At 48.0% G+C, this 23,836-nt stretch overlaps 1 protein-coding gene across 3 annotated transcripts; it reads right to left on the minus strand.

Moving 5' to 3' along the window:
• Positions 1-8,337: 8,337 nt before the first annotated feature.
• LOC133375439 (Golgi-associated RAB2 interactor protein 4-like) lies at positions 8,338-23,146 on the minus strand. 3 transcript variants are annotated; one of them, XM_061607018.1, is made up of 9 exons: positions 22,825-23,146; positions 22,458-22,725; positions 21,733-21,827; positions 19,703-19,743; positions 19,354-19,394; positions 15,611-16,686; positions 13,984-14,027; positions 13,771-13,868; positions 8,338-8,750 (listed from the first exon to the last, which is right to left on the minus strand). In XM_061607018.1, the coding sequence occupies exons 1-9, from the start codon at positions 22,938-22,940 to the stop codon at positions 8,349-8,351; spliced, it is 2,181 nt and encodes a 726-aa protein (XP_061463002.1). In that variant the 5' UTR covers positions 22,941-23,146; the 3' UTR covers positions 8,338-8,348. The 3 variants fall into 3 exon arrangements, with proteins under 3 accessions (XP_061463002.1, XP_061463003.1, XP_061463001.1); XM_061607019.1 differs by having other exon boundaries at positions 8,338-8,747; positions 21,733-21,830; XM_061607017.1 differs by having other exon boundaries at positions 21,733-21,830.
• Positions 23,147-23,836: the final 690 nt, after the last annotated feature.

The raw sequence follows: 23,836 nt of genomic DNA on the forward strand, positions 1-23,836 counted from the left end.
CCTCCACCTGCCATCACTTATGGAGTCAGGTGTCAGGCAGGTGAGGGTGGTTTGAGGAAAAGCTAAACCCCAGACCTGTCCTGGGGCACATCTAGCCCGTGGGCTGGATGAGTTCCACCCCTGTTTTAGAGGATGGCCTCCCAACCCTCATTACCTGTTCCAAGGGCAGTACAAAGTAAGGTTTAACAGAACACTAGAGCAATCTTTAAAATAGCAAATGCAGCATTCGAAAAGGTAGTGGAGAAAGAGGAAAAGAAAATGGATACAGAGACGTGTTTCTTCCTCTCTCATACCAGAACCGGGGGTCAACCAAAGAAGCTAAATGTTGGAAGACTCAGGATAGACAATGAAAAAATGTAAGAGCAGCCCTGCCAGATCAGGCCAATGGCCCATCTAGTCCAGCATCCTGTTCTCACAGTGGCCAACCAGATGCCCCAATGGGGAGCCCACAAGCAGGACCTGAACACCAGAGCACTCTCCCCTCCTCAGGTTTCCAGCAACTGGCATTCAGAAGCGCACTGCCTCCAACAGTGGAGGCACAACACATCCATTGGGGCTAGTAGCTTAGAATCATAGAATAGTAGAGTTGGAAGGGGCCTATAACGCCATCGAGTCCAACCCCCTGCTCAATGCAGGAATCCAGATCAAAGCATTCCCGGCAGATGGCTGTCCAGCTGCCTCTTGAATGCCTCCAGTGTCGGAGAGCCCACTACCTCCCTAGGTGATTGGTTCCATTGTCATATGGCTCTAACAGTTAGGAGGTTTTTCTGTTGTCCAGTTGAAATCTGGCTTCCTGCAACTTGAGCCCATTATTCTGTGTCCTGCACTCTGGGACGATCAAGGAGAGATCCCGGCCCTCCTCTATGTGACAACCTTTCATGTACTTGGAGTGCTATCATAAAGCTTTGAACAGCCTTATCCTCCACACAAACGGAAGTACTTCTTCACACTCCCAAACGAATTCACTCCCAAAGGATCTATCTAGAGGCACTAACCTGGATGGCTTTTTTTAAAGTTTAGGCAAATTTATGGGTGATAAGGCTACTAAGCACATGTCACGAAGCGGTATGCACCTGAATACCAGTTGCTGGGAATCACAAGAGGGGAGAGTGCTGTTGCATTCATGCCCTGCTTACGGGTTTCCCATAGGCATCGCGTTGGCCACTGCGAGAACAGGATGCTGGACTAGACAGGCCTTTGACCCAATCTAGCAGAGCTCTTCTTACAAACTGGAACAGGTTCAGAGGAGGCCAACAAGGATGATTAGGGGACTGGAAACAAAGCCCTATGAGGAGAGACTGAAAGAACTGGGCATGTTTAGCCTGGAGAAGAGAAGACCGAGGGGAGATAGGATAGCACTCTTCCAGTACATGAAAGGTTGTCACATAGAGGAGGGCTGGGATCTCTCCTTGATCGTCCCAGAGTGCAGGACACAGAATAATGGGCTCAAGTTGCAGGAAGCCAGATTTCGACTGGACATCAGGAAAAAAACTTCATAACTGTTAGAGCCATATGACAATGGAACCAATTACCTAGAGAGGTAGTGGGCTCTCCAGCACTGGAGGCATTCAAGAGGCAGCTGGACAGCCATCTGTCAGGAATGCTTTGATTTGGATTCCTGCATTGAGCAGGGGGGTGGACTTGATGGCCTTATAGGCCCCTTCCAACTCTACTATTCTATGATTCTACACTCTTCAGCTCTTGTGTATTTAATATATGCAGAACGTCTGGGAGAATAAAAGAGCTTGCCTGCAAGATAACACAAGTAGGTGCCAGGCAAAGGCTTCCTCAAGAAGGCAGCTGCACACAGGGCCACTTCACTTGAAACTGGCCCCTCTCCGCCCAACATCCACTGCACCTCTCATGGGAACTACTGGAGGGAGGCACTGGCAGTTCACCTAACAGGCAAGCAGGACGAAATGGGAGTAGATGGGGAAGTCTGACATCCCCTGGTGCCAACGGGTGCTTTTTAAGAGACAATATCATCTTGGATGGAAAACTGTGTTCTTACGTTCATTTCAAGAGGCATTCTGAAGGAGCAGGCACTAGGTCTGTGTGAATCATTGTGCAATATGCATTCCATAACAACTGATTCAATCTTCAAACATGAGAAAGGAGCTCGATCTTAACTACTGGAAGCGGACAGCAGTTCCCTGCCGCCCCTTCGCAGCTGCTGCCCCCTACTCCCCCTCCAGAACAGGTCTGGGGGAGGGCTGCGGAACTGGCAAAAATCAGGACACACTCCCCTCAAAGTTGCAGAGCCCCTTCGGATCCAACCCATACATTTTACTTAAAAGCACCCTGTTTTCATTGCTAGTTTATTTATTTGCCCTTTAACTGCCAACTTCCTGGGTGTTTCTTGTTTTATTCTGTAGCTTTTATTGCTTGTTAGAGTTTTTTTTAAAGTCTCACTGTATTTGTAATGTTTTTACTATAAGCCACCTGGACGCTGCTGTGACAGGCAAGATAAAATTACTTACAATAAACAACCTCCCACCCTCTCTGCAGATATGTTTGGCTTGCTTCATCATGGAACACTTCCCCAGCTGATGAAAACACTTTTTTGAAAGAAAGAAAAAAAGATGAGGAACCAAAATGCTGAATGCGAGCCAAGAACCTCAGAAAATGCCATGTGAGAGTCACATTATTCCAAAATATCGAGGTTAACTAATGACACAGATCAGCCTTTGCCAGGCTGGTGCCACAGATCATGCTGCTTCTGACAGCGCTAAAGGAGGACATTGCTGTCCTCTTGCTCAGCAGCAAAATAAGTCTTACCCACAAAGGCAGAAGATAAACAGCCACGGTATTTCAATACAGAATCTAAGGTGCGTCCACCAGGCTTCCAAGAAGTCAGGCTTTCCTTTCCTTTTAAATAACAAGCAAGTTTCTAGCCCACATGAATGTAGACAGATGTTTAGGAAAGTTAAAGGACTTTTATTCTTCTCTTACAACAGAACTTGGCAAGCATCAGCCCTCAACCTCCACTCACCCCTTTTCTCTGTTCTTTTCCTCAAGCCACTTTCTGAAAGAACTCAGAGTTTATGAGAGAGAGGCGCATGGAAGTCAGAGAAAAGCACATGCAAAACAGAGCCTGCATGGCCCAAAATGAACGAGAAGGAAAAGAATGAGAAGAGAGAAAATGGACAGGACTACCCAAATGGAAGGAAGGAAGGAAGGAAGGAAGGAAGGAAGGAGCTTTTCCCTTGCTTCACAGATGCTTCTGATTCTTGAGGTGTTCACACATTACATTCAACAAGTGTACAATCTCTATCTGTGCACACGATCACTGAGCTGTACAAATCAACAAGCGCACATTCTTTCACTCAAACACTCAAACATTTGGAGAGACAGCTCATAGGTGGGTTTGGTTTAACATGTGAACAGGCCTTCTCTCTTACCCATCCTATGAAGCATTTCAGAAACCACAGTGTGGTAAAAGACAGGTAATAACATAAAAGGAGCCCTACAGCTGGATCAGGCCCATCTAGTCCAACAGTTCTCACAGTGGCCAACCAGTTGCCCATGGGAAGCCCACAAGCAGGACCTGAGCACAAGAGCCCACTCCCTACCTGTAGCTTCCAGCAACTGGTATTTGGAACCATACCACCTCCAACTACGGAGGCAAAGCATAGCCATCATGGCTAGTAGCCCGTGACACTGTTATCCTCCATGAATTTGTCTAATTCTCTTTTAAAGCCACCCAAGTTGGTGGCCATCACTGCCTGTTGTGGAAGCGAATTCCATAATTTAACTATGCGCTGTGTGAAGAAGTACTTTCTTTTGTCTGTCCTGACAGGTAGGATTAAGAGGGTGGGAAACGCCAGTTGGAATAGTCGACAAGCCACTGAAGATGGCCTCTTACCTGTTGTTCGAAGTAGCGCACCAGGAGAACAAGCTCCTGACCAGGATTCTGTATGGCCCTCCCCAAAACTCCTCTAAGTACCTTCATACTTTTCTAGCATGTCTACTCTTTGTGTCAAAGTGTAGCAGACACTTTCTTTGCCTCAAAACCCATCTTTTTCCTACAAAACCTTTGGCTTCAGCCCTTAAATCTCCTTCCCCAAGTGAAACAAAAGCCACATCCACAGAACTACAGCACCAGCTCAAGACTGCCAACATTTAAATTGCTACCCTCTTATGGAGCAGGGAGCCAACTTTTTTGCTTATGACAGTCTATAAACTGTTGGGTGCACTGATGGACAGCAACATCAACATATTGCCAGAACTTCCACTTAATATTTACATTGGTAAACAGACGCTTCTTTGGTATAGGGAACAGCATCACAACCTTACATTACAGTAGCAGCAGCATCTGAATGGATGTCCATGCTTATCTTGGGCTGCCAGAGTAAAATTCCAGAAATAAGGCTCGTGCTGGAGGCGTGAACATCAAGATCATCAAGTGCTTTCAGTTTGCAGTGGTTAGCTTCTTTTAAAAGGCAGGCAGGAGAAAGCAAGGTTGTGCCTGCATTGAGGAATGGGAACCACTGGTGACTGGTGCTCATTGGGACTGATGAAGCAGAAGGCAGGGAGAACTGGCTGATTCTAGCTTTGTCTCCATCCTCCTCCCTGCTAGGTTCTAAGGCTAAGGAGAAGGAGAAGATGACAGCCATCACCATCCCCCTGGGCTGGTTGTAACTAAGAAAGCAGGCAGGCAGAGGCCCCAGTCACACCTTACATTTAAAGCAGTATCATGTCACTTTAAACAGTCATGGCTTCCCCCAAAGAATCGTGGGAACTGTAGTTTGTTAAGGATGCTGAGAGTCGTGAGAAGGCCGCTATTCCCCTCAGAGAGCTATGATTCCCAGGGTTGTTTAACAATCAGTTCCTCTTCCCAGGGAATTCTGATGACTGTGGCTCTGTGAGGGGAATAGGGTTCTCCGAACAGCACCCTTCAGAAACAACATTACCCAGGATCCTTTGGGGGAAGCCATGACGGGAGTCCCTGCGTCTCTCCAGGGTTTGGTTTCCTCTGGGAAGAAGGTCAGCGGAGACTGCGCTGTCTTTATGAAATATGGTTTATTTATTTACACACATTCCAACCTGAGCTTAAGGATGGAGGGGTTCAATGCAGCAGCAGTCTAATATCCAGCTTTTCCATCTGGGTACGGGGCATCCTATAGCCATGATGCAGAGAGCCAGCCTCTCTGCGTGCCTGCAGCCCCAGCCATTCTCTAGAACACACTTAAAACTACCAGCACACCTCTGCTAGCTGCCAGGAGAGGGGGGGAGGCTCTCCTGCAGAGTTTAAAATGACAAAAAGGGGTCTTCCTGGCCCATTCACCGTTGCTAGGCAACTGATCGGCCCATTATCTTACCTGGCCAATCTATTTGGTTAACAAAAGACTCATTTGACCAGCAGAAAGTTCCTCATTCCAAGGCTTCCAAATCGGAGGCTGGAAAGGTGACCCATAGAAATCATCCCTTCCAACCCCCCCCCCATGCTCATAACAATATGTATAGTGAGGATGACTGTATTGTTTGACTCTTGCCGAGGTGTGAGCAATTCTCACATGTTTAATTCCCACCCGAACCAGAAACACACCTTCTCTCAGCCACACTCCTAGATTTGAAGGGGTTATTAATTCTGACCAAGGCCACATTCACACTGTACATTTATTCCACTATTATTCCATTTTAAACAGTCATGGTTTCCCCCAAAGAATTCTGGGAAGTGTAGTTTGTGAAGGATACTGAGAGTTGTTGGGAAAGCCATAGTCCCCTTACAGGCCGGCAATTCCCAGAGTTCTCTGGAAAAAAACTACTTGGGGAATTGTAGCTGTGTGAGAATAGGGGTCTCCTAGGAACTCTCAGCACCCTTCACAAACTACACTTCCCAGGATTCTTTGGGGGAAACCATGACTGTTTAAAGTGGAATAATAGTGGAATAAATGTACAGTGTGAATGTGGCCGGACAGCCTGTGTGGCGTAGTGGTTAAGGTGTTGGACTATGACCTGGGAGACCAGGTTCGAATCCCCACATAGCCATGAAGCTCACTGGGTGACCTTGGGCCAGTCACTGCCTCTCAGCCTCAGAGGAAGGCAATGGTAAACCCCCTCTGAATAGCCCTTACCATGAAATCCCTATTCATAGGGTTGCCATAAGTCAGGATTGACTTGAAGGCAGTCCATTGTGTGTGTGTGTGTGTGTGTGTGTGTATGTATGTGTGTGAATGTGGCCCAAATCTCAAAAGGCTCTTGTAACAATAGACTAATGCATGTGAAGTAATTTCATGTCTAACTGCAAGTGTTAGACAGGCGTTGCATGCAAAAGGACCTAGGTTTGATTGCCAGCATCTCCATGCAAGGTTGGGGGCCACCCATTTTGGGGGGGAGGGATGACTCTCAGTGGTCCCAGCTTCAATCTACAATGGCATCTCCAGATGGGACTGGGAGACCCCTGCCCAAAAGACACGGCTGGCTAGTGTAAACAGCATCGAGCTAGATGGATGGAGAGTCTGACACAGTGTAAGTCACTCTCATAGGCCTGTATTTTGAGGGGAAGGGCCATAGCCAGAGCTTGGAAAAGTTACTTTTTTTGAACTACAACTCCCATCAGCCCCAGCCAGCATGGCCACTGGATTGGGCTGATGGGAGTTGTAGTTCAAAAAAGTAACTTTTCCAAGCTCATGCATAGCTCAGTGGCAGAGCAGCTATGCTGCATGGTAAAGGTCCCAGGTTCAATCCCTGCATCTCTGTTTCCCAGTAGCGAGAGACCCTTGCCTGAAATGCGGAAGAATCTCCACCAATCAATGTAAACAATAGAGGCTAGACGGATCATTGGTCTGTGTCGGCCTAAGGCAGCTTCCTGCGCTCTTGGTTAACAAAAGTCTCATAGCTTTGTATTTTTCTTTTAACACTTTATTAAACACTGGCAGTAGGAGAGAAACAAATCCATAACTATTTCATTCAACTGTATTTTTAAAAAAAATCAAATTCTGAAAAGGGGAGGATCAACCAAGAGAAGCCAGTTCAGGGGAATCCACTTCATGCATCTTTAAGGGCACAAGCACAGCCCACTGGATCAGACCAAAGGCCCATCTAGTCCAGCATCCTGTTCTCACAGTGGCCAGCCTGCCGGAGTCTCAGGGAAAAAGGGGCCGTCTCCGGCCTCCGGCTATACTTCATTTAAAAAGGTGGATCTCCGGCTTTTCAGCGGCCCCCTCAGCCACGCATGCGTGATTGACACACGCATACGTTGGGCTGTGGCTGGCCGCCTTCCCGCCCTTTCTCAGTCAGCCGGGGACTGCAGACACAGGAGGACGAAGCGGCTGCCAGCAGGTGCCTCAAAAAGACTCGAGCTGCCGCCGTCATTGCATGGAAGCTGCCTTGGCACTGGGTCGACAAGCCAAAAGGAGTTCAACGAGGCTAAGTGCGGGAGAAGGAGAAGGGCACGCACATATACACAAGAGCCTTCCCCATCCCGAAAGCAGGCAGGGGCTCCCGGCCACTTCCCTCCTGGAAAACGGCTGACAGGCCCAAGGCGGTCCTTCTCCTCCTCCTCTCACCTGCGACCAGCTTCAAGCGCCGGCTGCCTTTCGCGCAGAGTTCCGGGTTGCCGAGCGCCAACCTCGGCCTCGCCAGCCCACGCGGCAGAAGGCACATGCCCGCCCGCCCTGCCTTTTTTGGGCCGAGGAGAAGGCGGAGGCCCGGCGCGCCCAGGAGGGGAAGAGCGGGCGGCGGGGTGGAGGCTTGGGTTTGGGAGAGGCGCCTCGGCCGTTGCCAGCCTCGGGGGGGAGGACGGAGCCTGCTCCTCACCTTTCCTGAAGGGACCCCCCCAGCAGCAGCCCCTGCCCGCTGCCGAGCGGCCTGCCAGCCTCAGCAGGAGTGGAGGCCGGCCAGCCGGCTCCTTCTTAGCCCCGGAGCCGGTTCCCCACAGCATGAGGGGTGAAGCGGCCATCCGTCCTTTCCAGAGCTGGCAGACCGCTCGGCAGCGGGCAGAGGGAAGTGGCCGGGAGCCCCTGCCTGCTTTCGGGATGGGGAAGGCTCTTGTGTATATGTGCGTGCCCTTCTCCTTCTCCCGCACTTAGCCTCGTTGAACTCCTTTCGGCTTGTCGACCCAGTGCCAAGGCAGCTTCCATGCAATGACGGCGGCAGCTCGAGTCTTCTTGAGGCACCTGCTGGCAGCCGCTTCGTCCTCCTGTGTCTGCAGTCCCCAGCAGACTGAGAAAGGGCGGGAAGGCGGCCAGCCACAGCCCAACGTATGCGTGTGTCAATCACGCATGCGTGGCTGAGGGGGCCGCTGAAAAGCCGGAGATCCACCTTTTTAAATGAAGTATAGCCGGAGGCCGGAGACGGCCCCTTTACCCCTGAGACTCCGGCAGGAAACCGGAGACCTGGCAACCCTAATCTTGATCCTCCAGGCGGGGAGTGCTGGGCTGTCCCACATCCTTGATCTGGTCAGACTTCTGGGAAGTCACGTTTGCCACACCAGGCTCCCTGGCAATGATCTGGCTGCCTGGCCTTGAGAATTCAGCTGCTTCTGAGTTGCCACCCCCAACTGCAGGACTCTTTGCCTCAGCGGCGCCTTCTCCCATTGAAGCGTGGGACTGTGGGGGTGGGCGGTCTGTATCTGTCCCCATCATAGCTGCTGCACTGGAGCCTGCATCCATCCTCAGATTGTCAACTGTGTGGAGCTCAGGATTTCCTGCCTCTTCTTCCTCCTTCTTCTCCTCCGGGACACTTTTCCCTGATGGGCCAATCACGCCTGAGATTGTTACACGTTTGGAAGGTTTGACAGCCACCTGCTGTGGAAGAGCAAAGAGAGAGAAGAGAGTGGGGAAAAAGAGATGGGCGGCTATAAGAGAGGCAGGAGAAAACTTGGTGGGGGGGACAGCATTAAAAAAATGGAGCAGAGGTTCTCAAACATTCCACCCCCAGGGCCCACTTGAGGTGACTGAAAATTACTGAAGCCCACCAGTCACAAAATGGTGGTGCAGGGGCAGAACCAGTCAGAGACTTGTGGCAGATGAAGTTTGGTATAATCAGCTGGCAATTACTGATATCATTTTCTATTGATCTCTAAACCATCTTGAAAAATTGCTAAATTCTTTGCCACAGTGTTTTCCTTGTGGCAGGGAGTTCCATAGCTCTGCTTTCCTAAGTACAGGTATTTGCTCGAGCTACTGTGACAGCCTCCCTGTTTCACTCAGAATTTGCAGTTCAGTGGCTTTAAAGGGCTTTTTCTTTTATATTTTTAATATTTTCTCCATGCCATCCCATCCCCCCATGCCTCTCAAAGTATTTTTACCCATCTCCTATAATTTCTTCTTCCACTTAACATGTACCTTATCCACACACACCCAACTGCCAGTTTCTTTCATCCCTCCTGCCTGTTCATGTTCCACTCATGTCTTTTTCCTTCTGCGGAGAGAGGCCTTTTTTCCCTTCTGTTCCCCACAACTTCTCTGTCTCCCAGCTACCTTTACATTTCTGGCATTGGTCCAACCAAAAGGCTATGTGGCATGTCTAGGGTGCAGGGTAGGCAAGTGAAGAGGCACTAGTTAGGCTGTGGCACTGAAGCCCACCTGAAAGTGGCCCTAGGCCCACTGGTGGGTCGAGGCCCACTATTTGAGAAATACTGCACTAGAGCATGAGATGAGGTAAGCCTCAACTTGGTGCTTTAAAAGTAGTAATTTGTTTTGTGGTGATGACTGCCCAATCCTTTTTGACCAAAGTTCTTCTTCAAGAGCAAAGGGTTTTAATGCGTCTTATTCTAGTACACTTGCTAAATGTTTGAAAGTATATTCTTGAGGGTGTTGTGTTCAAGGGTGTACAAGAATAAGACACAGAAAGACCCTTTGCCCCTAAGAAAGAGCATTGGTCAGAATGGATTGGGCAATCTTCACAACATAAATTAGTCCTTCCCTCCCTTTTGAGCACCCCTATGAGACTGCCTCTCCCTTCTGATAGGGCTGTCCAAAATTCAAGCACAAGGTCTTAATTTGTATTATGCAGTGACAATCCTTGACACCACTGGGCAGGGTTTAAATTTGGAAAGAAAGGGTAAAGAAATCCTAGGACTCAAACCTGCCCTTTGACCCACAAATCATGCTGGCTAATGAATCCCAAACTGGTGAGGTTAGTGGCAAAAAGGATTCCACATATGCTCAGAGGCTCTCTTATCTTATTTCTTCACATATACCCTAGCTGAGGCTTGGAACTGAATTCTTTCTCAAACCTTGCTGGGGTTTGTGTATTTGCATGTTGTTAGGTGTAAGAATAGGTGTACATTTGCATGAACAGATATGTGTCTATAAACGGAGTAATAGACTGAGTAAGGAATTGGAATGTGGTTTTGGGAGGGGGCCTGAAAAGCATCACCTTAGGGCAAGTCTCCATTGGAGCTACCATGGTGCAGAAATGCAGAAAGAAACTTCTAGAAGAAAGAAGGCATCCTTGAGGCATAGAAGAATTCTGCACTATGAGCTGGTTCATATATGAACCATCAAGTAAAGGATTGCACATGTGTAGGGGCTATCATAGATCAAACACCAATGACAGAATGTCTACATTGCCCACTGTCATCTCAAACACACATTCTGATGTCATCCATCAAGCACTGATGTCACATCAACATAATACATTTAAAGCACTCTTGTAACACTTTAATGGAGAATCCTGGGAACTGTAGTTTGTTACAGGTGATGGCAATTGTAGATATAGATAATTATTTAAGGGTAATGGGAATTGTAGGTCTGTGAGGTCAGTTCCCTTAAACTACTGTTCCCATTTATTTATTTCATTTGTATATTGCCCCATAGCTGAAGCTCTCTGGGCGGTTTACAACAATTAAAAACATTAAAAACAAATACAAATTTAAAAACACATTTTTTAAAAAAGCAATTTAAAAACACATGCTAAAATGTGGGTTCTTTGATGGAAGCCAAGACATTTCAAGATCTAATAATCAAGTAATTATTAGGGCAGTCTAGGGATTCTGCTCGTGTACCGTCCACCCCGCTGCACGACGGACTCCCTGGCCGAGGTGCTGGAGGTGGTCTCGGCTGTGCGTGTACAGTCCCCAAACCTGCTGGTATTGGGGGACTTCAATGTACATTCAGAGGCCATCCTTACTGGGGCGCCTCGGGACTTCATGGAAACCATGGCTTCCTGGGAGCTGCACCTTATTACAATGGGGCCCACCCATGTAGCCGGTCATGCACTCAACCTTGTGTTTGTCTCGGGAGAGGAGGGGAGTGATCTGAAAATTGGGGGTACATCCATCACCCCCTTGTCATGGTCAGACCACTACTTGGTGAGGATGGACTTTTCGGTGCCTCAAACCCTCCGGGGGGGTGGAGGACCTATTAAGATGGTCCGCCCCAGGCGTCTGATGGATCCTGATGGATTCCTGAATGCGCTTGGGGACTCTCTGGAGCATGCACACAGCCACTCGGCTGAGACCCTGGTGGAGGGGTGGAATGCCGCAATCGCCGGGGCATTAGACTGGGTGGCTCCGAAACGCCCTCTCCCCCTGAATAGAGCTCAGATGGCACCGTGGTTCACCCCACGGTTGCGAATTCTGAGGCGGGAGGTGAGACGGCTAGAACGCCGGTGGCGGAAATCTCGCTCTGACGATGATCGGACACATGTTAGAGTGGCTGTGGCAGCCTATCATGTGGCAATAAGGGCAGCAAAAAAAGATTTTTATGGTGCCTCTATTGCATCTGCAGAGTGCTGTCCCAGGAGACTGTTCCAAGTGGTCTGGAGCCTGGTCGGTCCAGTTGCTCCGGAACCAATGGAACATGCTAAGGCCTCCTGTGACGAGTTTGCTAAACACTTTGCGGAGAAAATCGATCGTATTAAGAGTGCTATTCCGTGCGCTGTGGACACGGTGAGCGAGCCAGAGGTGACCAGTGGTGCTCTGGTGGTGTGGGATCGGTTCCAGCTTCTTCCATCTGATGAAGTGGACAAGGTGCTTTCAACCTTAAAGCCAACCACTTGCTTACTCGATCCTTGCCCATCGTGGCTCATTATGAGCTGCAAAGATAGACTGGGTGAGGGGATCAAGATGGTGGTAAATACATCTCTCGAAGAGGGAGTAATGCCATCAGCGCTCAAGGAGGCAGTAATAAAACCAATCTTAAAGAAGCCCTCCTTGGATCCCCAAGATCTGAACAACTTTCGCCCAGTCTCAAATTTGCCATTCTTAGGCAAGGCGGTTGAGCGGGTGGTGGCAAAGCAGTTGCAAGCGCACTTGGAGGAAGCGGATTATCTGGATCCATTTCAATCGGGCTTCAGGCCTGGACATGGGACTGAAACAGCCTTGGTCGCCTTGGTAGATGATATGAGGAGGGCGTGGGATAGGGGCGAATGCACCTTCCTTGTCCTCCTTGATCTCTCAGCAGCTTTCGATACCGTTGACCAAGTGATCCTCTTGGACCGCCTGGAGAGGTTAGGCATGGGGGGCACTGTATTGCAGTGGTTCCATTCCTTCCTCTCTGGTAGGTACCAAAGAGTGGTATTGGAGGATGAGGTCTCGGATCCTTGGCCTCTCACTTGTGGGTTGCCACAGGGTTCCATCCTCTCCCCGATGCTGTTCAACATCTATATAAAGCCGCTGGGGGCAATCATCAGGAGATTTGGGCTGCAATGTCATCAGTATGCGGATGACACGCAGCTCTATCTCTCATTTAAATCTTCACCGAGGTTGGCTGTAGAAACCCTGTCCAAGTGCCTGGAGTCGGTGAGTGGCTGGATGGGAAGGAATAAGCTGAAGCTGAACCCTGACAAAACCGAGGTACTGTTTGTGGGAGACAAGGGAAGGCTGAGGGATGTGGACCTGGTGCTCAATGGGGTACGATTGCCCCTGAAAGACCAGGTCCGCAGCCTGGGGGTCATTCTTGACTCCCAGCTGTCCATGGAGGCTCAAGTCTCGGCTGTGAGCCGGGCGGCGCCGTATCAACTCCATCTGATACGGAGGCTGCGCCCCTACCTTCCCAACCATCTGCTCCCACCGGTGGTACATGCCCTGGTCACCTCTCGCCTAGACTACTGTAATGCGCTGTACGTGGGGTTACCCTTGAAAACGGTCCGGAAGCTGCAACTGGTACAGAATGCGGCGGCACGTCTGATTAAAGGCAGCCACCAGCAAGATCACATCACTCCAGTGCTGAAGGAGTTGCACTGGCTACCGGTTGTTTACCGGGCCCAATTCAAGGCGTTGGTTTTGACCTTTAAAACCCTACACGGTTTTAGCCCAGTCTATCTGAAGGAGCGCCTCCAGCATCGTCAGGGATGCCGCTCAACAAGATCAGCCTCAGAAGACCTTCTCTCGATCCCACCGGTTAAAACAGCTAGACTGGTGAGGACTAGAGAGAGGGCTTTTTCAATAGTGGCCCCCACCCTGTGGAACTCTCTCCCAAATGATCTCCACCATGCCCCTTCTATGATGAGCTTCTGCCGGGCCTTGAAGACCTGGCTGTTCAGGCAGGCTTTTGGGTTAGGTTTTTACTGTTATGGTTTTAAATTTTAACGTTTTAATGTATTGTTTTTTATCTTGTACGTCGCCCAGAGTGGCTGGACAACCAGCCAGAGGGGCGACTAATAAATTGAATAAATAAATAAATAAATAAATAATGATGTACATGCAATTATGAACCAGCTGTAGTTGTGAATAGTGAGTAGAGAAGATCACCCTATTGACCTCACACCTGCCATCTTATTTGAGGAACAGGGAAGCATATGACAATCAGATGCACCAGAAGAGCATCTCTGACTCACAAAATGTTTCATTCAAACCGCACCCTTGCTCTGCCCCAGTACCTTAGAATCTTCCCTGCTTTTTGACAGTTTCAGTTTCTGCATAGATGAGGACAGGACACTATAGATGGTTACAAAAGTAAGGCTGCTTCTTTGTCGAGCTGCAAAGCAAATGGAGCAATTAGCCAGCGACATGGCTTCCAGCCAGGGGCATGGTGGTGGGGGATATGGGAATCAAGCATTCATATAGGCCATCTAATTGGCATTTCTTCCTACCTGAACTCAGAGCCTTTTTCAGTTTGTTCTTGGACATCTGGCTCCTGTTTAGATACAAGTTCAGTTAGTCTAATTTGTTAAAGGAGTTCAGAATAAAAACACAGCTAATGATTTTTATTGTTATTCCAAGGTTCATAATAGTACCCGAGACCACTTCCTGGCCCTGCCTGGAATCCCAGGAATCAAATGTTTTAAATGGAAGAAGTATGTTTCTAGGTCTCATGGATGCAGCAGTTAGAAAAAAATATGATGGCATGCTTAACTAATGGAGTCAGCAGTTATACATAACAGGAATGTATGAACATGGGGGACATTATGGCAGTAGGCTGCCACAATGTGTCTTTGTTAGAGAACCCTCGCATGCGCAGGATTTGTGATCATAGGAAGAGAGGGCCTCCTACATGGACAGCTGCATATGTGAGGTTCTCTCACAGATTCTAATGAACATGCATAGGTTACAAAGCTCGTCTCCCGCACCCCTGTCGTTAATTTAGCATTGTATAACGTTTGATCTGAACAGGGTGGTTTATAGCAGATGCCACTGGAGGTCACTGATTCATAGGGTCACCATAAGTCGTAATCGACTTGAAGGCATATAACAACAAAATAACATTTGAAAAGGGCTCAGGTGAACAGTTAAAAAGCCCAAATGCATTACATTTTCCACCTTTTGAGATTTCATACTCAAGATTTCTTAACCTGACTCTGGGGTTAGTGCTTTGGGAGCAACATTTTTAAAAAATAAGAACATGCAGGAGGACTAAGCACAACATGCCCACTAACTCTAGTTTGATATCTAGGCAGTTCAGGAGAGCAATATGCATACTTTGCAGCTAAAACTTGCAGAACTGTATATTTCCCATAACACCTAGGGATGGACCTGAGTTGCACAGGTCCAAAATCACAGCTATGGGAGGAGCCCTATTCCTCCTGAGCCAGTAGCCAAGTGAGAGAATTTTAGTTGGTGTTCCTCAGCCCAGGAACTGCTAACTCTCCAGCCCAGCAACATGAGAGCTGCTTCTCCCACACAGCCCTTCTGTCCGGATGGAGGAACGACATGGATGGGGGAAATTATGTGGTTCATTTCCATACAAGCTTCCTTGAAAGGGTGGTGCTGGCATGGGAAGGAATTGCTTCATTTCCCCGCATGAGTTCTTCTGTCCCAGATGTGGGGAATCTTTGGCCCTCCAGATGTTGCTGAGCTACAACTCCCATCAGCTCAACCTAGCATGGCCAATGCCCATGGTAGTTCAGCAACATCTGGAGGGCCAAAGGTTCCTGGCACTCATTCTATCCAAGCAAAGTGGTGTGGAGCTGGACTGTAGATAAACAATTTACACAAAACTGTGGTAATGTATAAATTAGGCTCCCACCATCTCATTTGGAGCTATTGGTTGACAAGGTTATAGTCGATCACTTCACACCCCACAGAATATGACATTCTTGTCTTCTTCACTCATTTGAGCATTTTATCCCAGAGATGCTAACAGATCTGCTTGCCTTTGTTCAGCTGGGCTTCAAAGGAAGCGCACCAGGCAGCTGGTTCTCTTATCTTGCCCAACCCAAATTGCTGAGACTGTACTTCTCACCCTGAACATCTGCCACTTGGTTCTCCCAGCCAGCATACCTGGGGGGTTCCTGTTTCCCTGCAGCACTGCTTGGCTGGATCTGCTTGGCTAGATCTTTACTTTCTTTATCTGTTCCCAGTGCTCCGCTCTGGGGCCTGCTTGTAATCAGGCCAACCACCATGGAGGGCCCCACACCCACAGTCTTCCAGCCTTGTTGAAAAGGCCCCACTGCTACTGATGCTGTTGTCCTGTGGACTTGTAGCCCAGACTTCTTTTCCTTCCGTGATGGGCTCCAAGAAGTGGAGCGCCCCTTCTTTGGGGAGCGGCTTAAAGACGTCTGTGGCCTGCTACTCTGTGCCTTGCTAGGCTCCTTGGATTTCACATTTGTTGTCTGTGAATGTGCGGCACTTTCCTGGCCCCGACTCCCTGGCTCAGAAGGAGCAACTGCGGCTGCAGGTTTCTCAGAAGTCATTTGAGCTGGCTGACTGGTTGGTCTGGATGGGCCAGCTGCCATTGACTTGGCACCCACTTCAGAAGGTCCAGCAGCCACTGAAACATCATATGCATCTGACGGACCCGCCGCCTCTAAGGCACGGGATTTGGGGGCCGGACTGGCTGCTGGTGCTTTTGTTGAAACACCTCCGGATGCAGGCCGACTCTGCTTTGTGGAAGGGCTCTGGGAAGCTGGGCCTTTTCTTCCTTGTCGTGATGAAGGTGTGACTGGCTTTGATGGGCCAGGACTTCTGTCCAGAGATTTGGCAGCAGACTCCTTCTCCTTGTGTGTCTCGGAGCTGTCCTCTTGTGAGAGTGTAGTGGCTAGGGTTTGTACCAAAGATCTGGATTTTTTGCTCTTTTGTAGTTTCACAGGTTCAGGTTCACATTCTAATGATGTTCTAGGAATGGAGGGACGTGCTGCCTCAGACACGGCAAATGGCTGAGAAGGTCCTGCTCCCGCTGAAGCTCGAGATCGTGGGAAGGAGTGAGGAGAAACCTGCTTAAGCATGGATTGCTTCTGTGATTCGGAAGGTCTGCGGAATCCGGAAAGGCCAACCTGGGATCCTGGTGACTGCTTAGTTGCACTCTTGCTCATCAACTTGGGAGCAGAAGACTGAGACTGTTCTCTGGAAGTGTATTCCTATAAAGGAAGAAGGGTAAAATATCCTGGCATATATGGGGAATGGATTCCCAGAAATCAATGAAAGATAAATGCAATTACCATAGCATTGCTTCCAAAGAAAGCTTGGCCCACCCACTTCTCAATGAACTAGAGCTCTGAACTCATACAGGAAGGCAGAAGGGCTAGGATTCTGATGACTGGTGGTCCCAGAGCTCTGCCCACTGCTTTGGTGGGAGACTCCACTAGACAATGGGGACAGGGAATCAAAGAATTTTACTACTGCAATACAGAACATGGACCCCCACCTCTTCCCCCATCTCTTGGTTTATCATTTAGGGCTTATTCACACGGGAGCCTAACTTCGTACTAAAGATGCTGCTTTTACAGTCGTAATAGATTTTCAAGGTCTACATTTTTGCTCAATGGTTGCTTCCAATCTGCTGTTTTCCATTCACACAAGTAGGCATTCCTCTGGGAAGGATTAGTGTTGCTGTTTCCTTGCAGCCCTGCCCTCTAATTTTAGATGTTTACTCCCTCCAGTTCAAGGCTGAAGCTGGGAGAGTGCCTTGGTATGCAATTGACAAGAAAAAATTAAACTGATTAGACCCCCTCCCCTTCTCCATTGTCAAGCCTGAGTGAAAGGCAGACTGGGGAGTAAGTGAAAGGCAAAATAGGCAGCAGCTGGGGCAGCTTTTGCAGGTGGCAGAGAGAGAGGAAGCAGGAGATGGGGCATAAGAGAGCCCACCCACTAAAAAACATTGAAGCAAAGCACCTACAAGGAGGAGCGCAGCACAGCTGAGATGGTTTTTCCTCTTCACATTATCAGCGGATTGGATTAATACGGATTTAAAGAGGAAAACTGTGTGATAACTTCTGCTTGCCTGCAACATCATGTGAACCATGCAAATTACAAGGGGATGCAAGCAGCACCACACACACACTAAATCGCCGTGTAGATGAGCCCCTAAGTCTGTGTTGTGTTCTGGACAACTCAAAAACTTGCATACTATTTATTTTTTGATATTTTGGTTAGTATAATAAAAGTATTTTTCAAATATGGAATCCAGAACATGGACGGCATTTGATTTCTTGTGATGAAACTTGGCTCTCCTTTCAGCCTCTGGCTTTCCACAGAGAGGAAAGGCAATGGAATTTATAAGTATGTAACTGTCACAGCTGTCCTCAAAGAACCCTGGGAACTGTAGTTTGCTGAAGGTGCTGAGAATTCTGATTACCCCAGCCCCTTCACACACAACCATAATTCCCAGAGAAAAAGGAATGGCTAGTTGAGTGCTTCCAAATGTTTATTGTGGGATGGGTGTTCTTCATTCATGCAATATTTTCTGCAATGTCCATACAATGTCATTGGTATCAACTTGCCAGCCTGTCTTTCTTCCCTATTTAATTCAGACTCACCCTTTCTGGGGAAAATCTGCTAAATTAAAAAAAAAACTGTTGCCAATAACCAGTTTGAAATAACTGAAAAATCATTTACAATATTAAGCCCCTATCTAGAAGTGCCCTAAGTTGTGTAGAAATAACCTAAGCATAAGATGCAGATGTGATCTAAGGACAGATGTTCTCAATGCTTCTAAATAAATAAATTGCATTTTGGGAACAAGAAGAAATGAGTGGCTAGTGACTTGAGGTGTCAACTCCTGACAAAGCGCACTCCCTCCTTCCCCTTTCAGATGGGAAAGGTGAGGGGCAGGGGATGCTTTGGAAGCCAATAAGGACAGCAGCGGGCATGTGGCCAGCGGAAGACAGGAGAAGGAATGAGGCCAAGGAGGACAGTCTACAGGACAGATCGAAAGGCTGCAGAGGTTTGCGGTTCCCCATCCCTGGGCTCATCAAAATAGGGAATGCAGGGAAATATTTGGACCTTGAGGGTTCTTTTTGAGAAGGGAGAGGGGTTAAAGCCTGCCAGCTAGCCAGGCCTGTTCTATTGGGTGTAGAGCTGAAAGACTGAGAACCAAGATTCCTGGCTTTGCTGAGGCCCAAGTGCACATTATAGGGAAATGCGTGGGCATCATGTGACCCACATCTTCCCCTGTAGACCCCCTAGTACTGGGCAGTTGGCAAGGGAAAGCAGTGGAATGTGCTTATATTTCTCCTTGGCCCGCTGGCTCTCCTTCATTGACTGCTGCTTGAGGGGAAGCAAGGAGATGCTTATGTGATGAATGTCGCTTCATGCTCCTCCCAATGACATGTTACCAGGAGATCCTAGGTGCAGGGGAAACACACATTGGTATTAACCAGGTGTCAATACGTAATATGTAGTTAAGCTGAAAGTGAGCAATGAAATATGCTAGATAAAGAAGGCTCACAAGCCCACATCTCTGATTTTAAGAATGGTACCTGAGACCTTTCCTGTGCAAGTCCCTCCACTCCTGTTCTCTGCCTTCTGGGTCAAATGTCTTTCTCCCCTCACAAATGGGCATTCTAGAATCACCAGTTCCACCCCCCCTTGCGATTCTGCCTTCAATCTGCATCCCTTCCCTCCCCCTTTCTCACATTTCCGACCACACAGGTCAACCAAATTGCAAGTCAAGAAAATTGCTGACAGGGACTAGCACCTTGGGAAAATGCCCTGTGTGTCATAAGGTATCCCAAGCCCAGCCACTGGGTTCTCTGGGAGATAACAAGATCTACAGAGCTGGAGAAGGAAAAGATCAGTCTCCTTACCTTTTGGGGTGAGATTCCAACTGATCCTTGAGAAGCAAAACCTTTTGAAATAAAGAGGAAAGGAGGAAGGGAGTGAAAGCTGTGGAGGCCGCAAAGGGTCCTGTCAGTGGTCTGTAGAGACAGGCACCTGGTTCTAGGGGGGATGCACCCCTGCTGTCCCACTCAGCTACTTCAGACACTCCGCTGTATAAAAGGCTCCAAGATATGTCATCCTGGCATCTCAAGACTGGGGTCACCGTGCTGAGATGTTTGGCTGGAGGGCTGTTCTTGTGCCCACCTCAGACATATCAGGGAGCAGGGCTGAAGTTTAACCTGAGCATGGCCTTGCCTTCAGTGCCTCCATCCTTACCTGATTTGAGGATGCTGTGTTGTGAAGCAAGGTCACTTTCCCTGAAATGGAAAGGCGTGGATGAGAATTTGACCACACAACTGCCACAGTTTGGCCAGAGCGGAATCAATTTCTCATTTCACAGGTGGAAACATGGATATATTTGTAACACCCCTAGTTCCATCGCAAAGGTCGCTGACAAGGCCTCCCCTTCCAATTACACATTGTTCAAGATTCAGTCTCCACCTCTGTATGTGTGAATTAATTTATGCTGGAGTAGCCTGGCCGCCACCTAGAAATGGAAGGATCTATCAATTTCTTATTTTTCCAATAACAACAACAACAACAATATATTTTTGTTGTCCGCCTCTCACACAGAATGTAGGTCCTGAGGTGGATTACATAGATTTAAAAATACAAAGTATTCATAAAACCATACAGAATAAAAATATAAAAACATACATAAACAAATCCATAAACAAATCCATAAGAACCATACATAAACAAATCCATAAAATTCTTAAACACATCAATATGAAAGAGTAAAATTTTAACCAAATGCTTGGATGAAAAGATGGGTCTTCAGCAGAGAGGGAGCTGATCTTACCTCACAGGGGAGAGCATTCCATAGTCTAGGGGCCACAACAGAGAAGGCTCTGTTGCGAGTGTTCGTCAATCAGGCTTCAGATATAGTAGGCACTTGGAACAGGCCCTCTTCCCTGGCTCTTGTGCAATGGACATGACTAATGAAGGGAAGGCAGGCAGATGCCTAGGTCCCAAACTATTTAAGGCTTTCAAGGCTGTCAAAACCAGCACTTTGAACTGTACGGAAGCAAACTGGGAGCCAATGTAGCTCTTTTATCGTAGGCATCTTCTGTTCTCCACATATCTGTAGGAACTTGTAAATTTCTTTTTAGTCCTCATGAAAATTTATCAGTATTTTGGTATGAATTTATAACACATTTTTATATACTAGTTTTACTAATGTACACATTTTTGCAAGCAAATTTGCCTAATATAATAATTTTTTGTACGTCATTTTCACTAATATATCAATTATTATGTGTACTTCCCCCTAATTTATGTAAACACTATTTGGTTGGAGAACTCCATGGCAAAATTTGGATAAGTGTAAAGTTCGAAGGAGGGCTGTATTTGGGTTCTCATATTGTTTCGGAAAGTGCAAATTTGATAGCTTCACCTTGAAATGCAAAATGGATCGAATCCCCCCCATCCCAATCTCCACCAACTTGAAAGCCAAATGGTGTTTGTTCTTTTAGTTACAGAGCCAAACTTAGTAGTCTAACAATGCATTACCAACAGCTCCAAATACAGCGGCTGCAGTGTATGAAATGGGAGACTGAGCCCTGCATGGTGTCTTGGGGGAGGCCATGGCTTATTTTATTTCTTTATTATTTGATTTATATCCTGCCCTTCCTCCCAGCAGGAGCCCAGATATTCACGTGTACCAGAGACACAGTACGTAAACATATATACACCTAGACATTTAACCCCAAGGAAGGAGCTGAACCCTGAAGAATGATTAGCCATTTGTACTAAAAATGCCCCCCCAATAGGCACAATGATTTACCAAGGACCAGGAAACCAAGAAAAAAGGGCAATCCCTGGTAAATAGGGACTGTTGGGCTATATGGGGAAAGCACTTGGCTTTGGGCCAACCATGGGGGGGGAACCTGAGCGGTTGCTAGGCAACCCCCAAGCTCTTCCTCCCCCTCCCCCTAAACAGCCAATATAGCTAGCCAGTGCAAAGAGAATGAATGAAAATTCAGCTGCTTCTGCATTCCAGTGCAGCTGCACTGAGATGCAAGGTGAAGGGAAAAGAGATGCGTTGTTGCTACATAACAGGGTAGACCCCGGCTAGTACTACCTCAATAGACTAATCTCTCAGGGGTTACCCTGCTCTTTTCTGTTTCTCTTCATATCCGCATGATGTTTTGCCAAAACCAACAACAGTAAATTAATTATTTTGCGTTATTTTCAAACAAGACAACGCTTAGGATTGTTCAACCCAAAGCACAGCATGTACGTACGTGGATCTTGACATGCTCCTGGCCAAGCTGGCCTGACGTAGCTGCTCCTTCAGCTTTTCCGCGGACTGTGCACCCGTGATGGCTGGGAGCCAAGGCTGCTGGAGAAACACAGCACGTCATGCAGATGTGTAAGGATGGTCTAGTAAGGATGGCCGGGAGGGACGAGAGGGCGGGGGATGTGTCTGGGGTAGGGATGGGGGAGAAGTTTGATTCTGTTCACACTGAAAGGCAAATCAATCAAACTGGCAATTTCTGAAACAGTACAAGAACTGAAAGACAGCCCTCCATTGCCATTTGCACTCATTCCAATTTGGCAATGCAGTTGTCCAACCAGACCGTGTTTATCAAAATGCATCTGACGGGAAAGTGTGCATAACAATGAATATATTAGTGAACATAACATACAAAAATGGGAGAAATTGCTTGCAAAAATGTGTTCATAAGTCAAAACTGCATACAAAGAGAAGGAGGGGGGAAATTAGGGGGGAAATCACACCAAACTGCTGATGAATTTTCATGAGAATTTTTTAAAGGGCAAAACTTGGGAAAATGAGAAATTGGGAGAAGTGAAATAGAAGATCCTTCCACACAGGCTTGTTGACAAGCTGGGATGCCAGAGGTGGGGGAGGGGCTAGGGTAAGACTGAGCAGCGTGATGATGGCAGGCGGATATGGTAAAGGACAAAGAAGGAAGGCTTTTGGGTAGCTTTGCTTCATGAGACTCACCTTCTCAGATGTAGCACGCAAGCTAGCACTCTTCCATATCGTGTGAAGCCCCGATTCCTTAGAGGCGAAGCTGACTGGATCACTGATCCTGCCGCTGGCCACGTGCAACATGTAAGCAAGGCGAATCCAGCGCTCAAAGAGGACGTTCTCATCCCCTTTGGGGGCACAGAGTTGCAGATAATATTTTCGCCCTGTTGCCAACTTTACTTTCAGCTGTCGCTCATTCACGTTATGCACAAAAATCTCCACCAGGTGTAGAGGGATCAACCTGTGAGGGAAGGAAGGACTCAGCCTAGGAACCTCCCAGGTGGTGGGGTTTTCCCGGGAAAGTGAGGGATGGCAGAATGGGGGACTGCACCAATCTCACCGAGTGATCTCCAGGTCTTTCACCGTTGCCTTTGTGGTTTTGACACCTTTCTTTACTCGGGCAATGATCATCAGGTCAGGAAGTAGTAGAGATGGGCTGCTGGCTAAAACACCCATGGTGATTAGATTGGGGTGGTTGTGGATGCCAACGTATTCACCCCTCTTGGTTACCTGCGGGAGAGGAGAGGAGAGGGGAGGGGAGTCTGCTAAGAATGGAACAAAAGCTGTGGCAATAGGAGCCCCAAACAAGCTACAGCATCTGAAATCATTTGGGCAATGCAGGGTCTGGCTGACAGTAGACCTTCCTTGCTGTTCCTTGCACTGTGGCTCCTACGCCTCTTCAGGCCTAGAGTGTCTTCAGCCTACCATCAAAGCCTTTGTTTCTTCCCCCTCTCATATATAATCACATGAAGCTGCCTTAATATCAGGATAGGCCACAGGTCGGTTTAGTCCAACACTGTCTGTTCTGCCTGGCAACAGCTGTCTATATGGGCTTTGGTGGAAGCAACAGAAGTGGCTCCTTTAAGGCATATAGGCCACTGCCCAACCAACAGCGGCATGGCCATAGCTCAGTGGCAGAGCATTTGGTTTGCACGCAGACTGGCCCAGGTTCAATCCCCAGCATCTCCAGACAGGGCTGGGAGAGGCCCCTGCCTAAAACCCTGGAAAGCTGCTGCATGTCAGAGTAGGCAATACTGAACCTCCTCAGTATTGTTGGCAGTAAAGCACCAACCCTTGCAACAACAAGTAACCTGAGCCAGTAGGGGGCGATAGACAGAAAGGCCACCTATTTTCCCCTTACTGATTCCTTGTTTGTTTTTCCTCAGGCTTTGCTTCCTCCTGGCTCTGCAATGGCCACATGTATGTCTGTTGTCAGAATGATTTTATTCCCCAGTGGTAATAAACCTTACATTTCTTTACCCTTTCAACCAACAGCCTTTCCAGACTATTTTTGCATCAGGCTATTTGTGGCAATATATGCCAACTTACTTAGACTCAGACTAAGGCAGCTC

The sequence above is a fragment of the Rhineura floridana genome, unplaced genomic scaffold (genome assembly GCF_030035675.1).
Source record: "Rhineura floridana isolate rRhiFlo1 unplaced genomic scaffold, rRhiFlo1.hap2 scaffold_32, whole genome shotgun sequence".
Classification (NCBI taxonomy): Eukaryota; Metazoa; Chordata; class Lepidosauria; order Squamata; family Rhineuridae; genus Rhineura; species Rhineura floridana.

Coding starts and splice junctions, on each gene's coding strand:
- LOC133375439 (XM_061607017.1), bottom strand. CDS start 22,940: ATGGGTGTTTTAGCCAGCAGCCCATCTCTACTACTTCCTGACCTGATG. Junction 21,831..22,457: donor TGCGTGCTACATCTGAGAAG/GTGAGTCTCATG, acceptor GTGTTTCTCCAG/CAGCCTTGGCTCCCAGCCAT. Junction 8,751..13,770: donor AAAGCAGGGAAGATTCTAAG/GTACTGGGGCAG, acceptor GCTCTTCCACAG/CAGGTGGCTGTCAAACCTTC.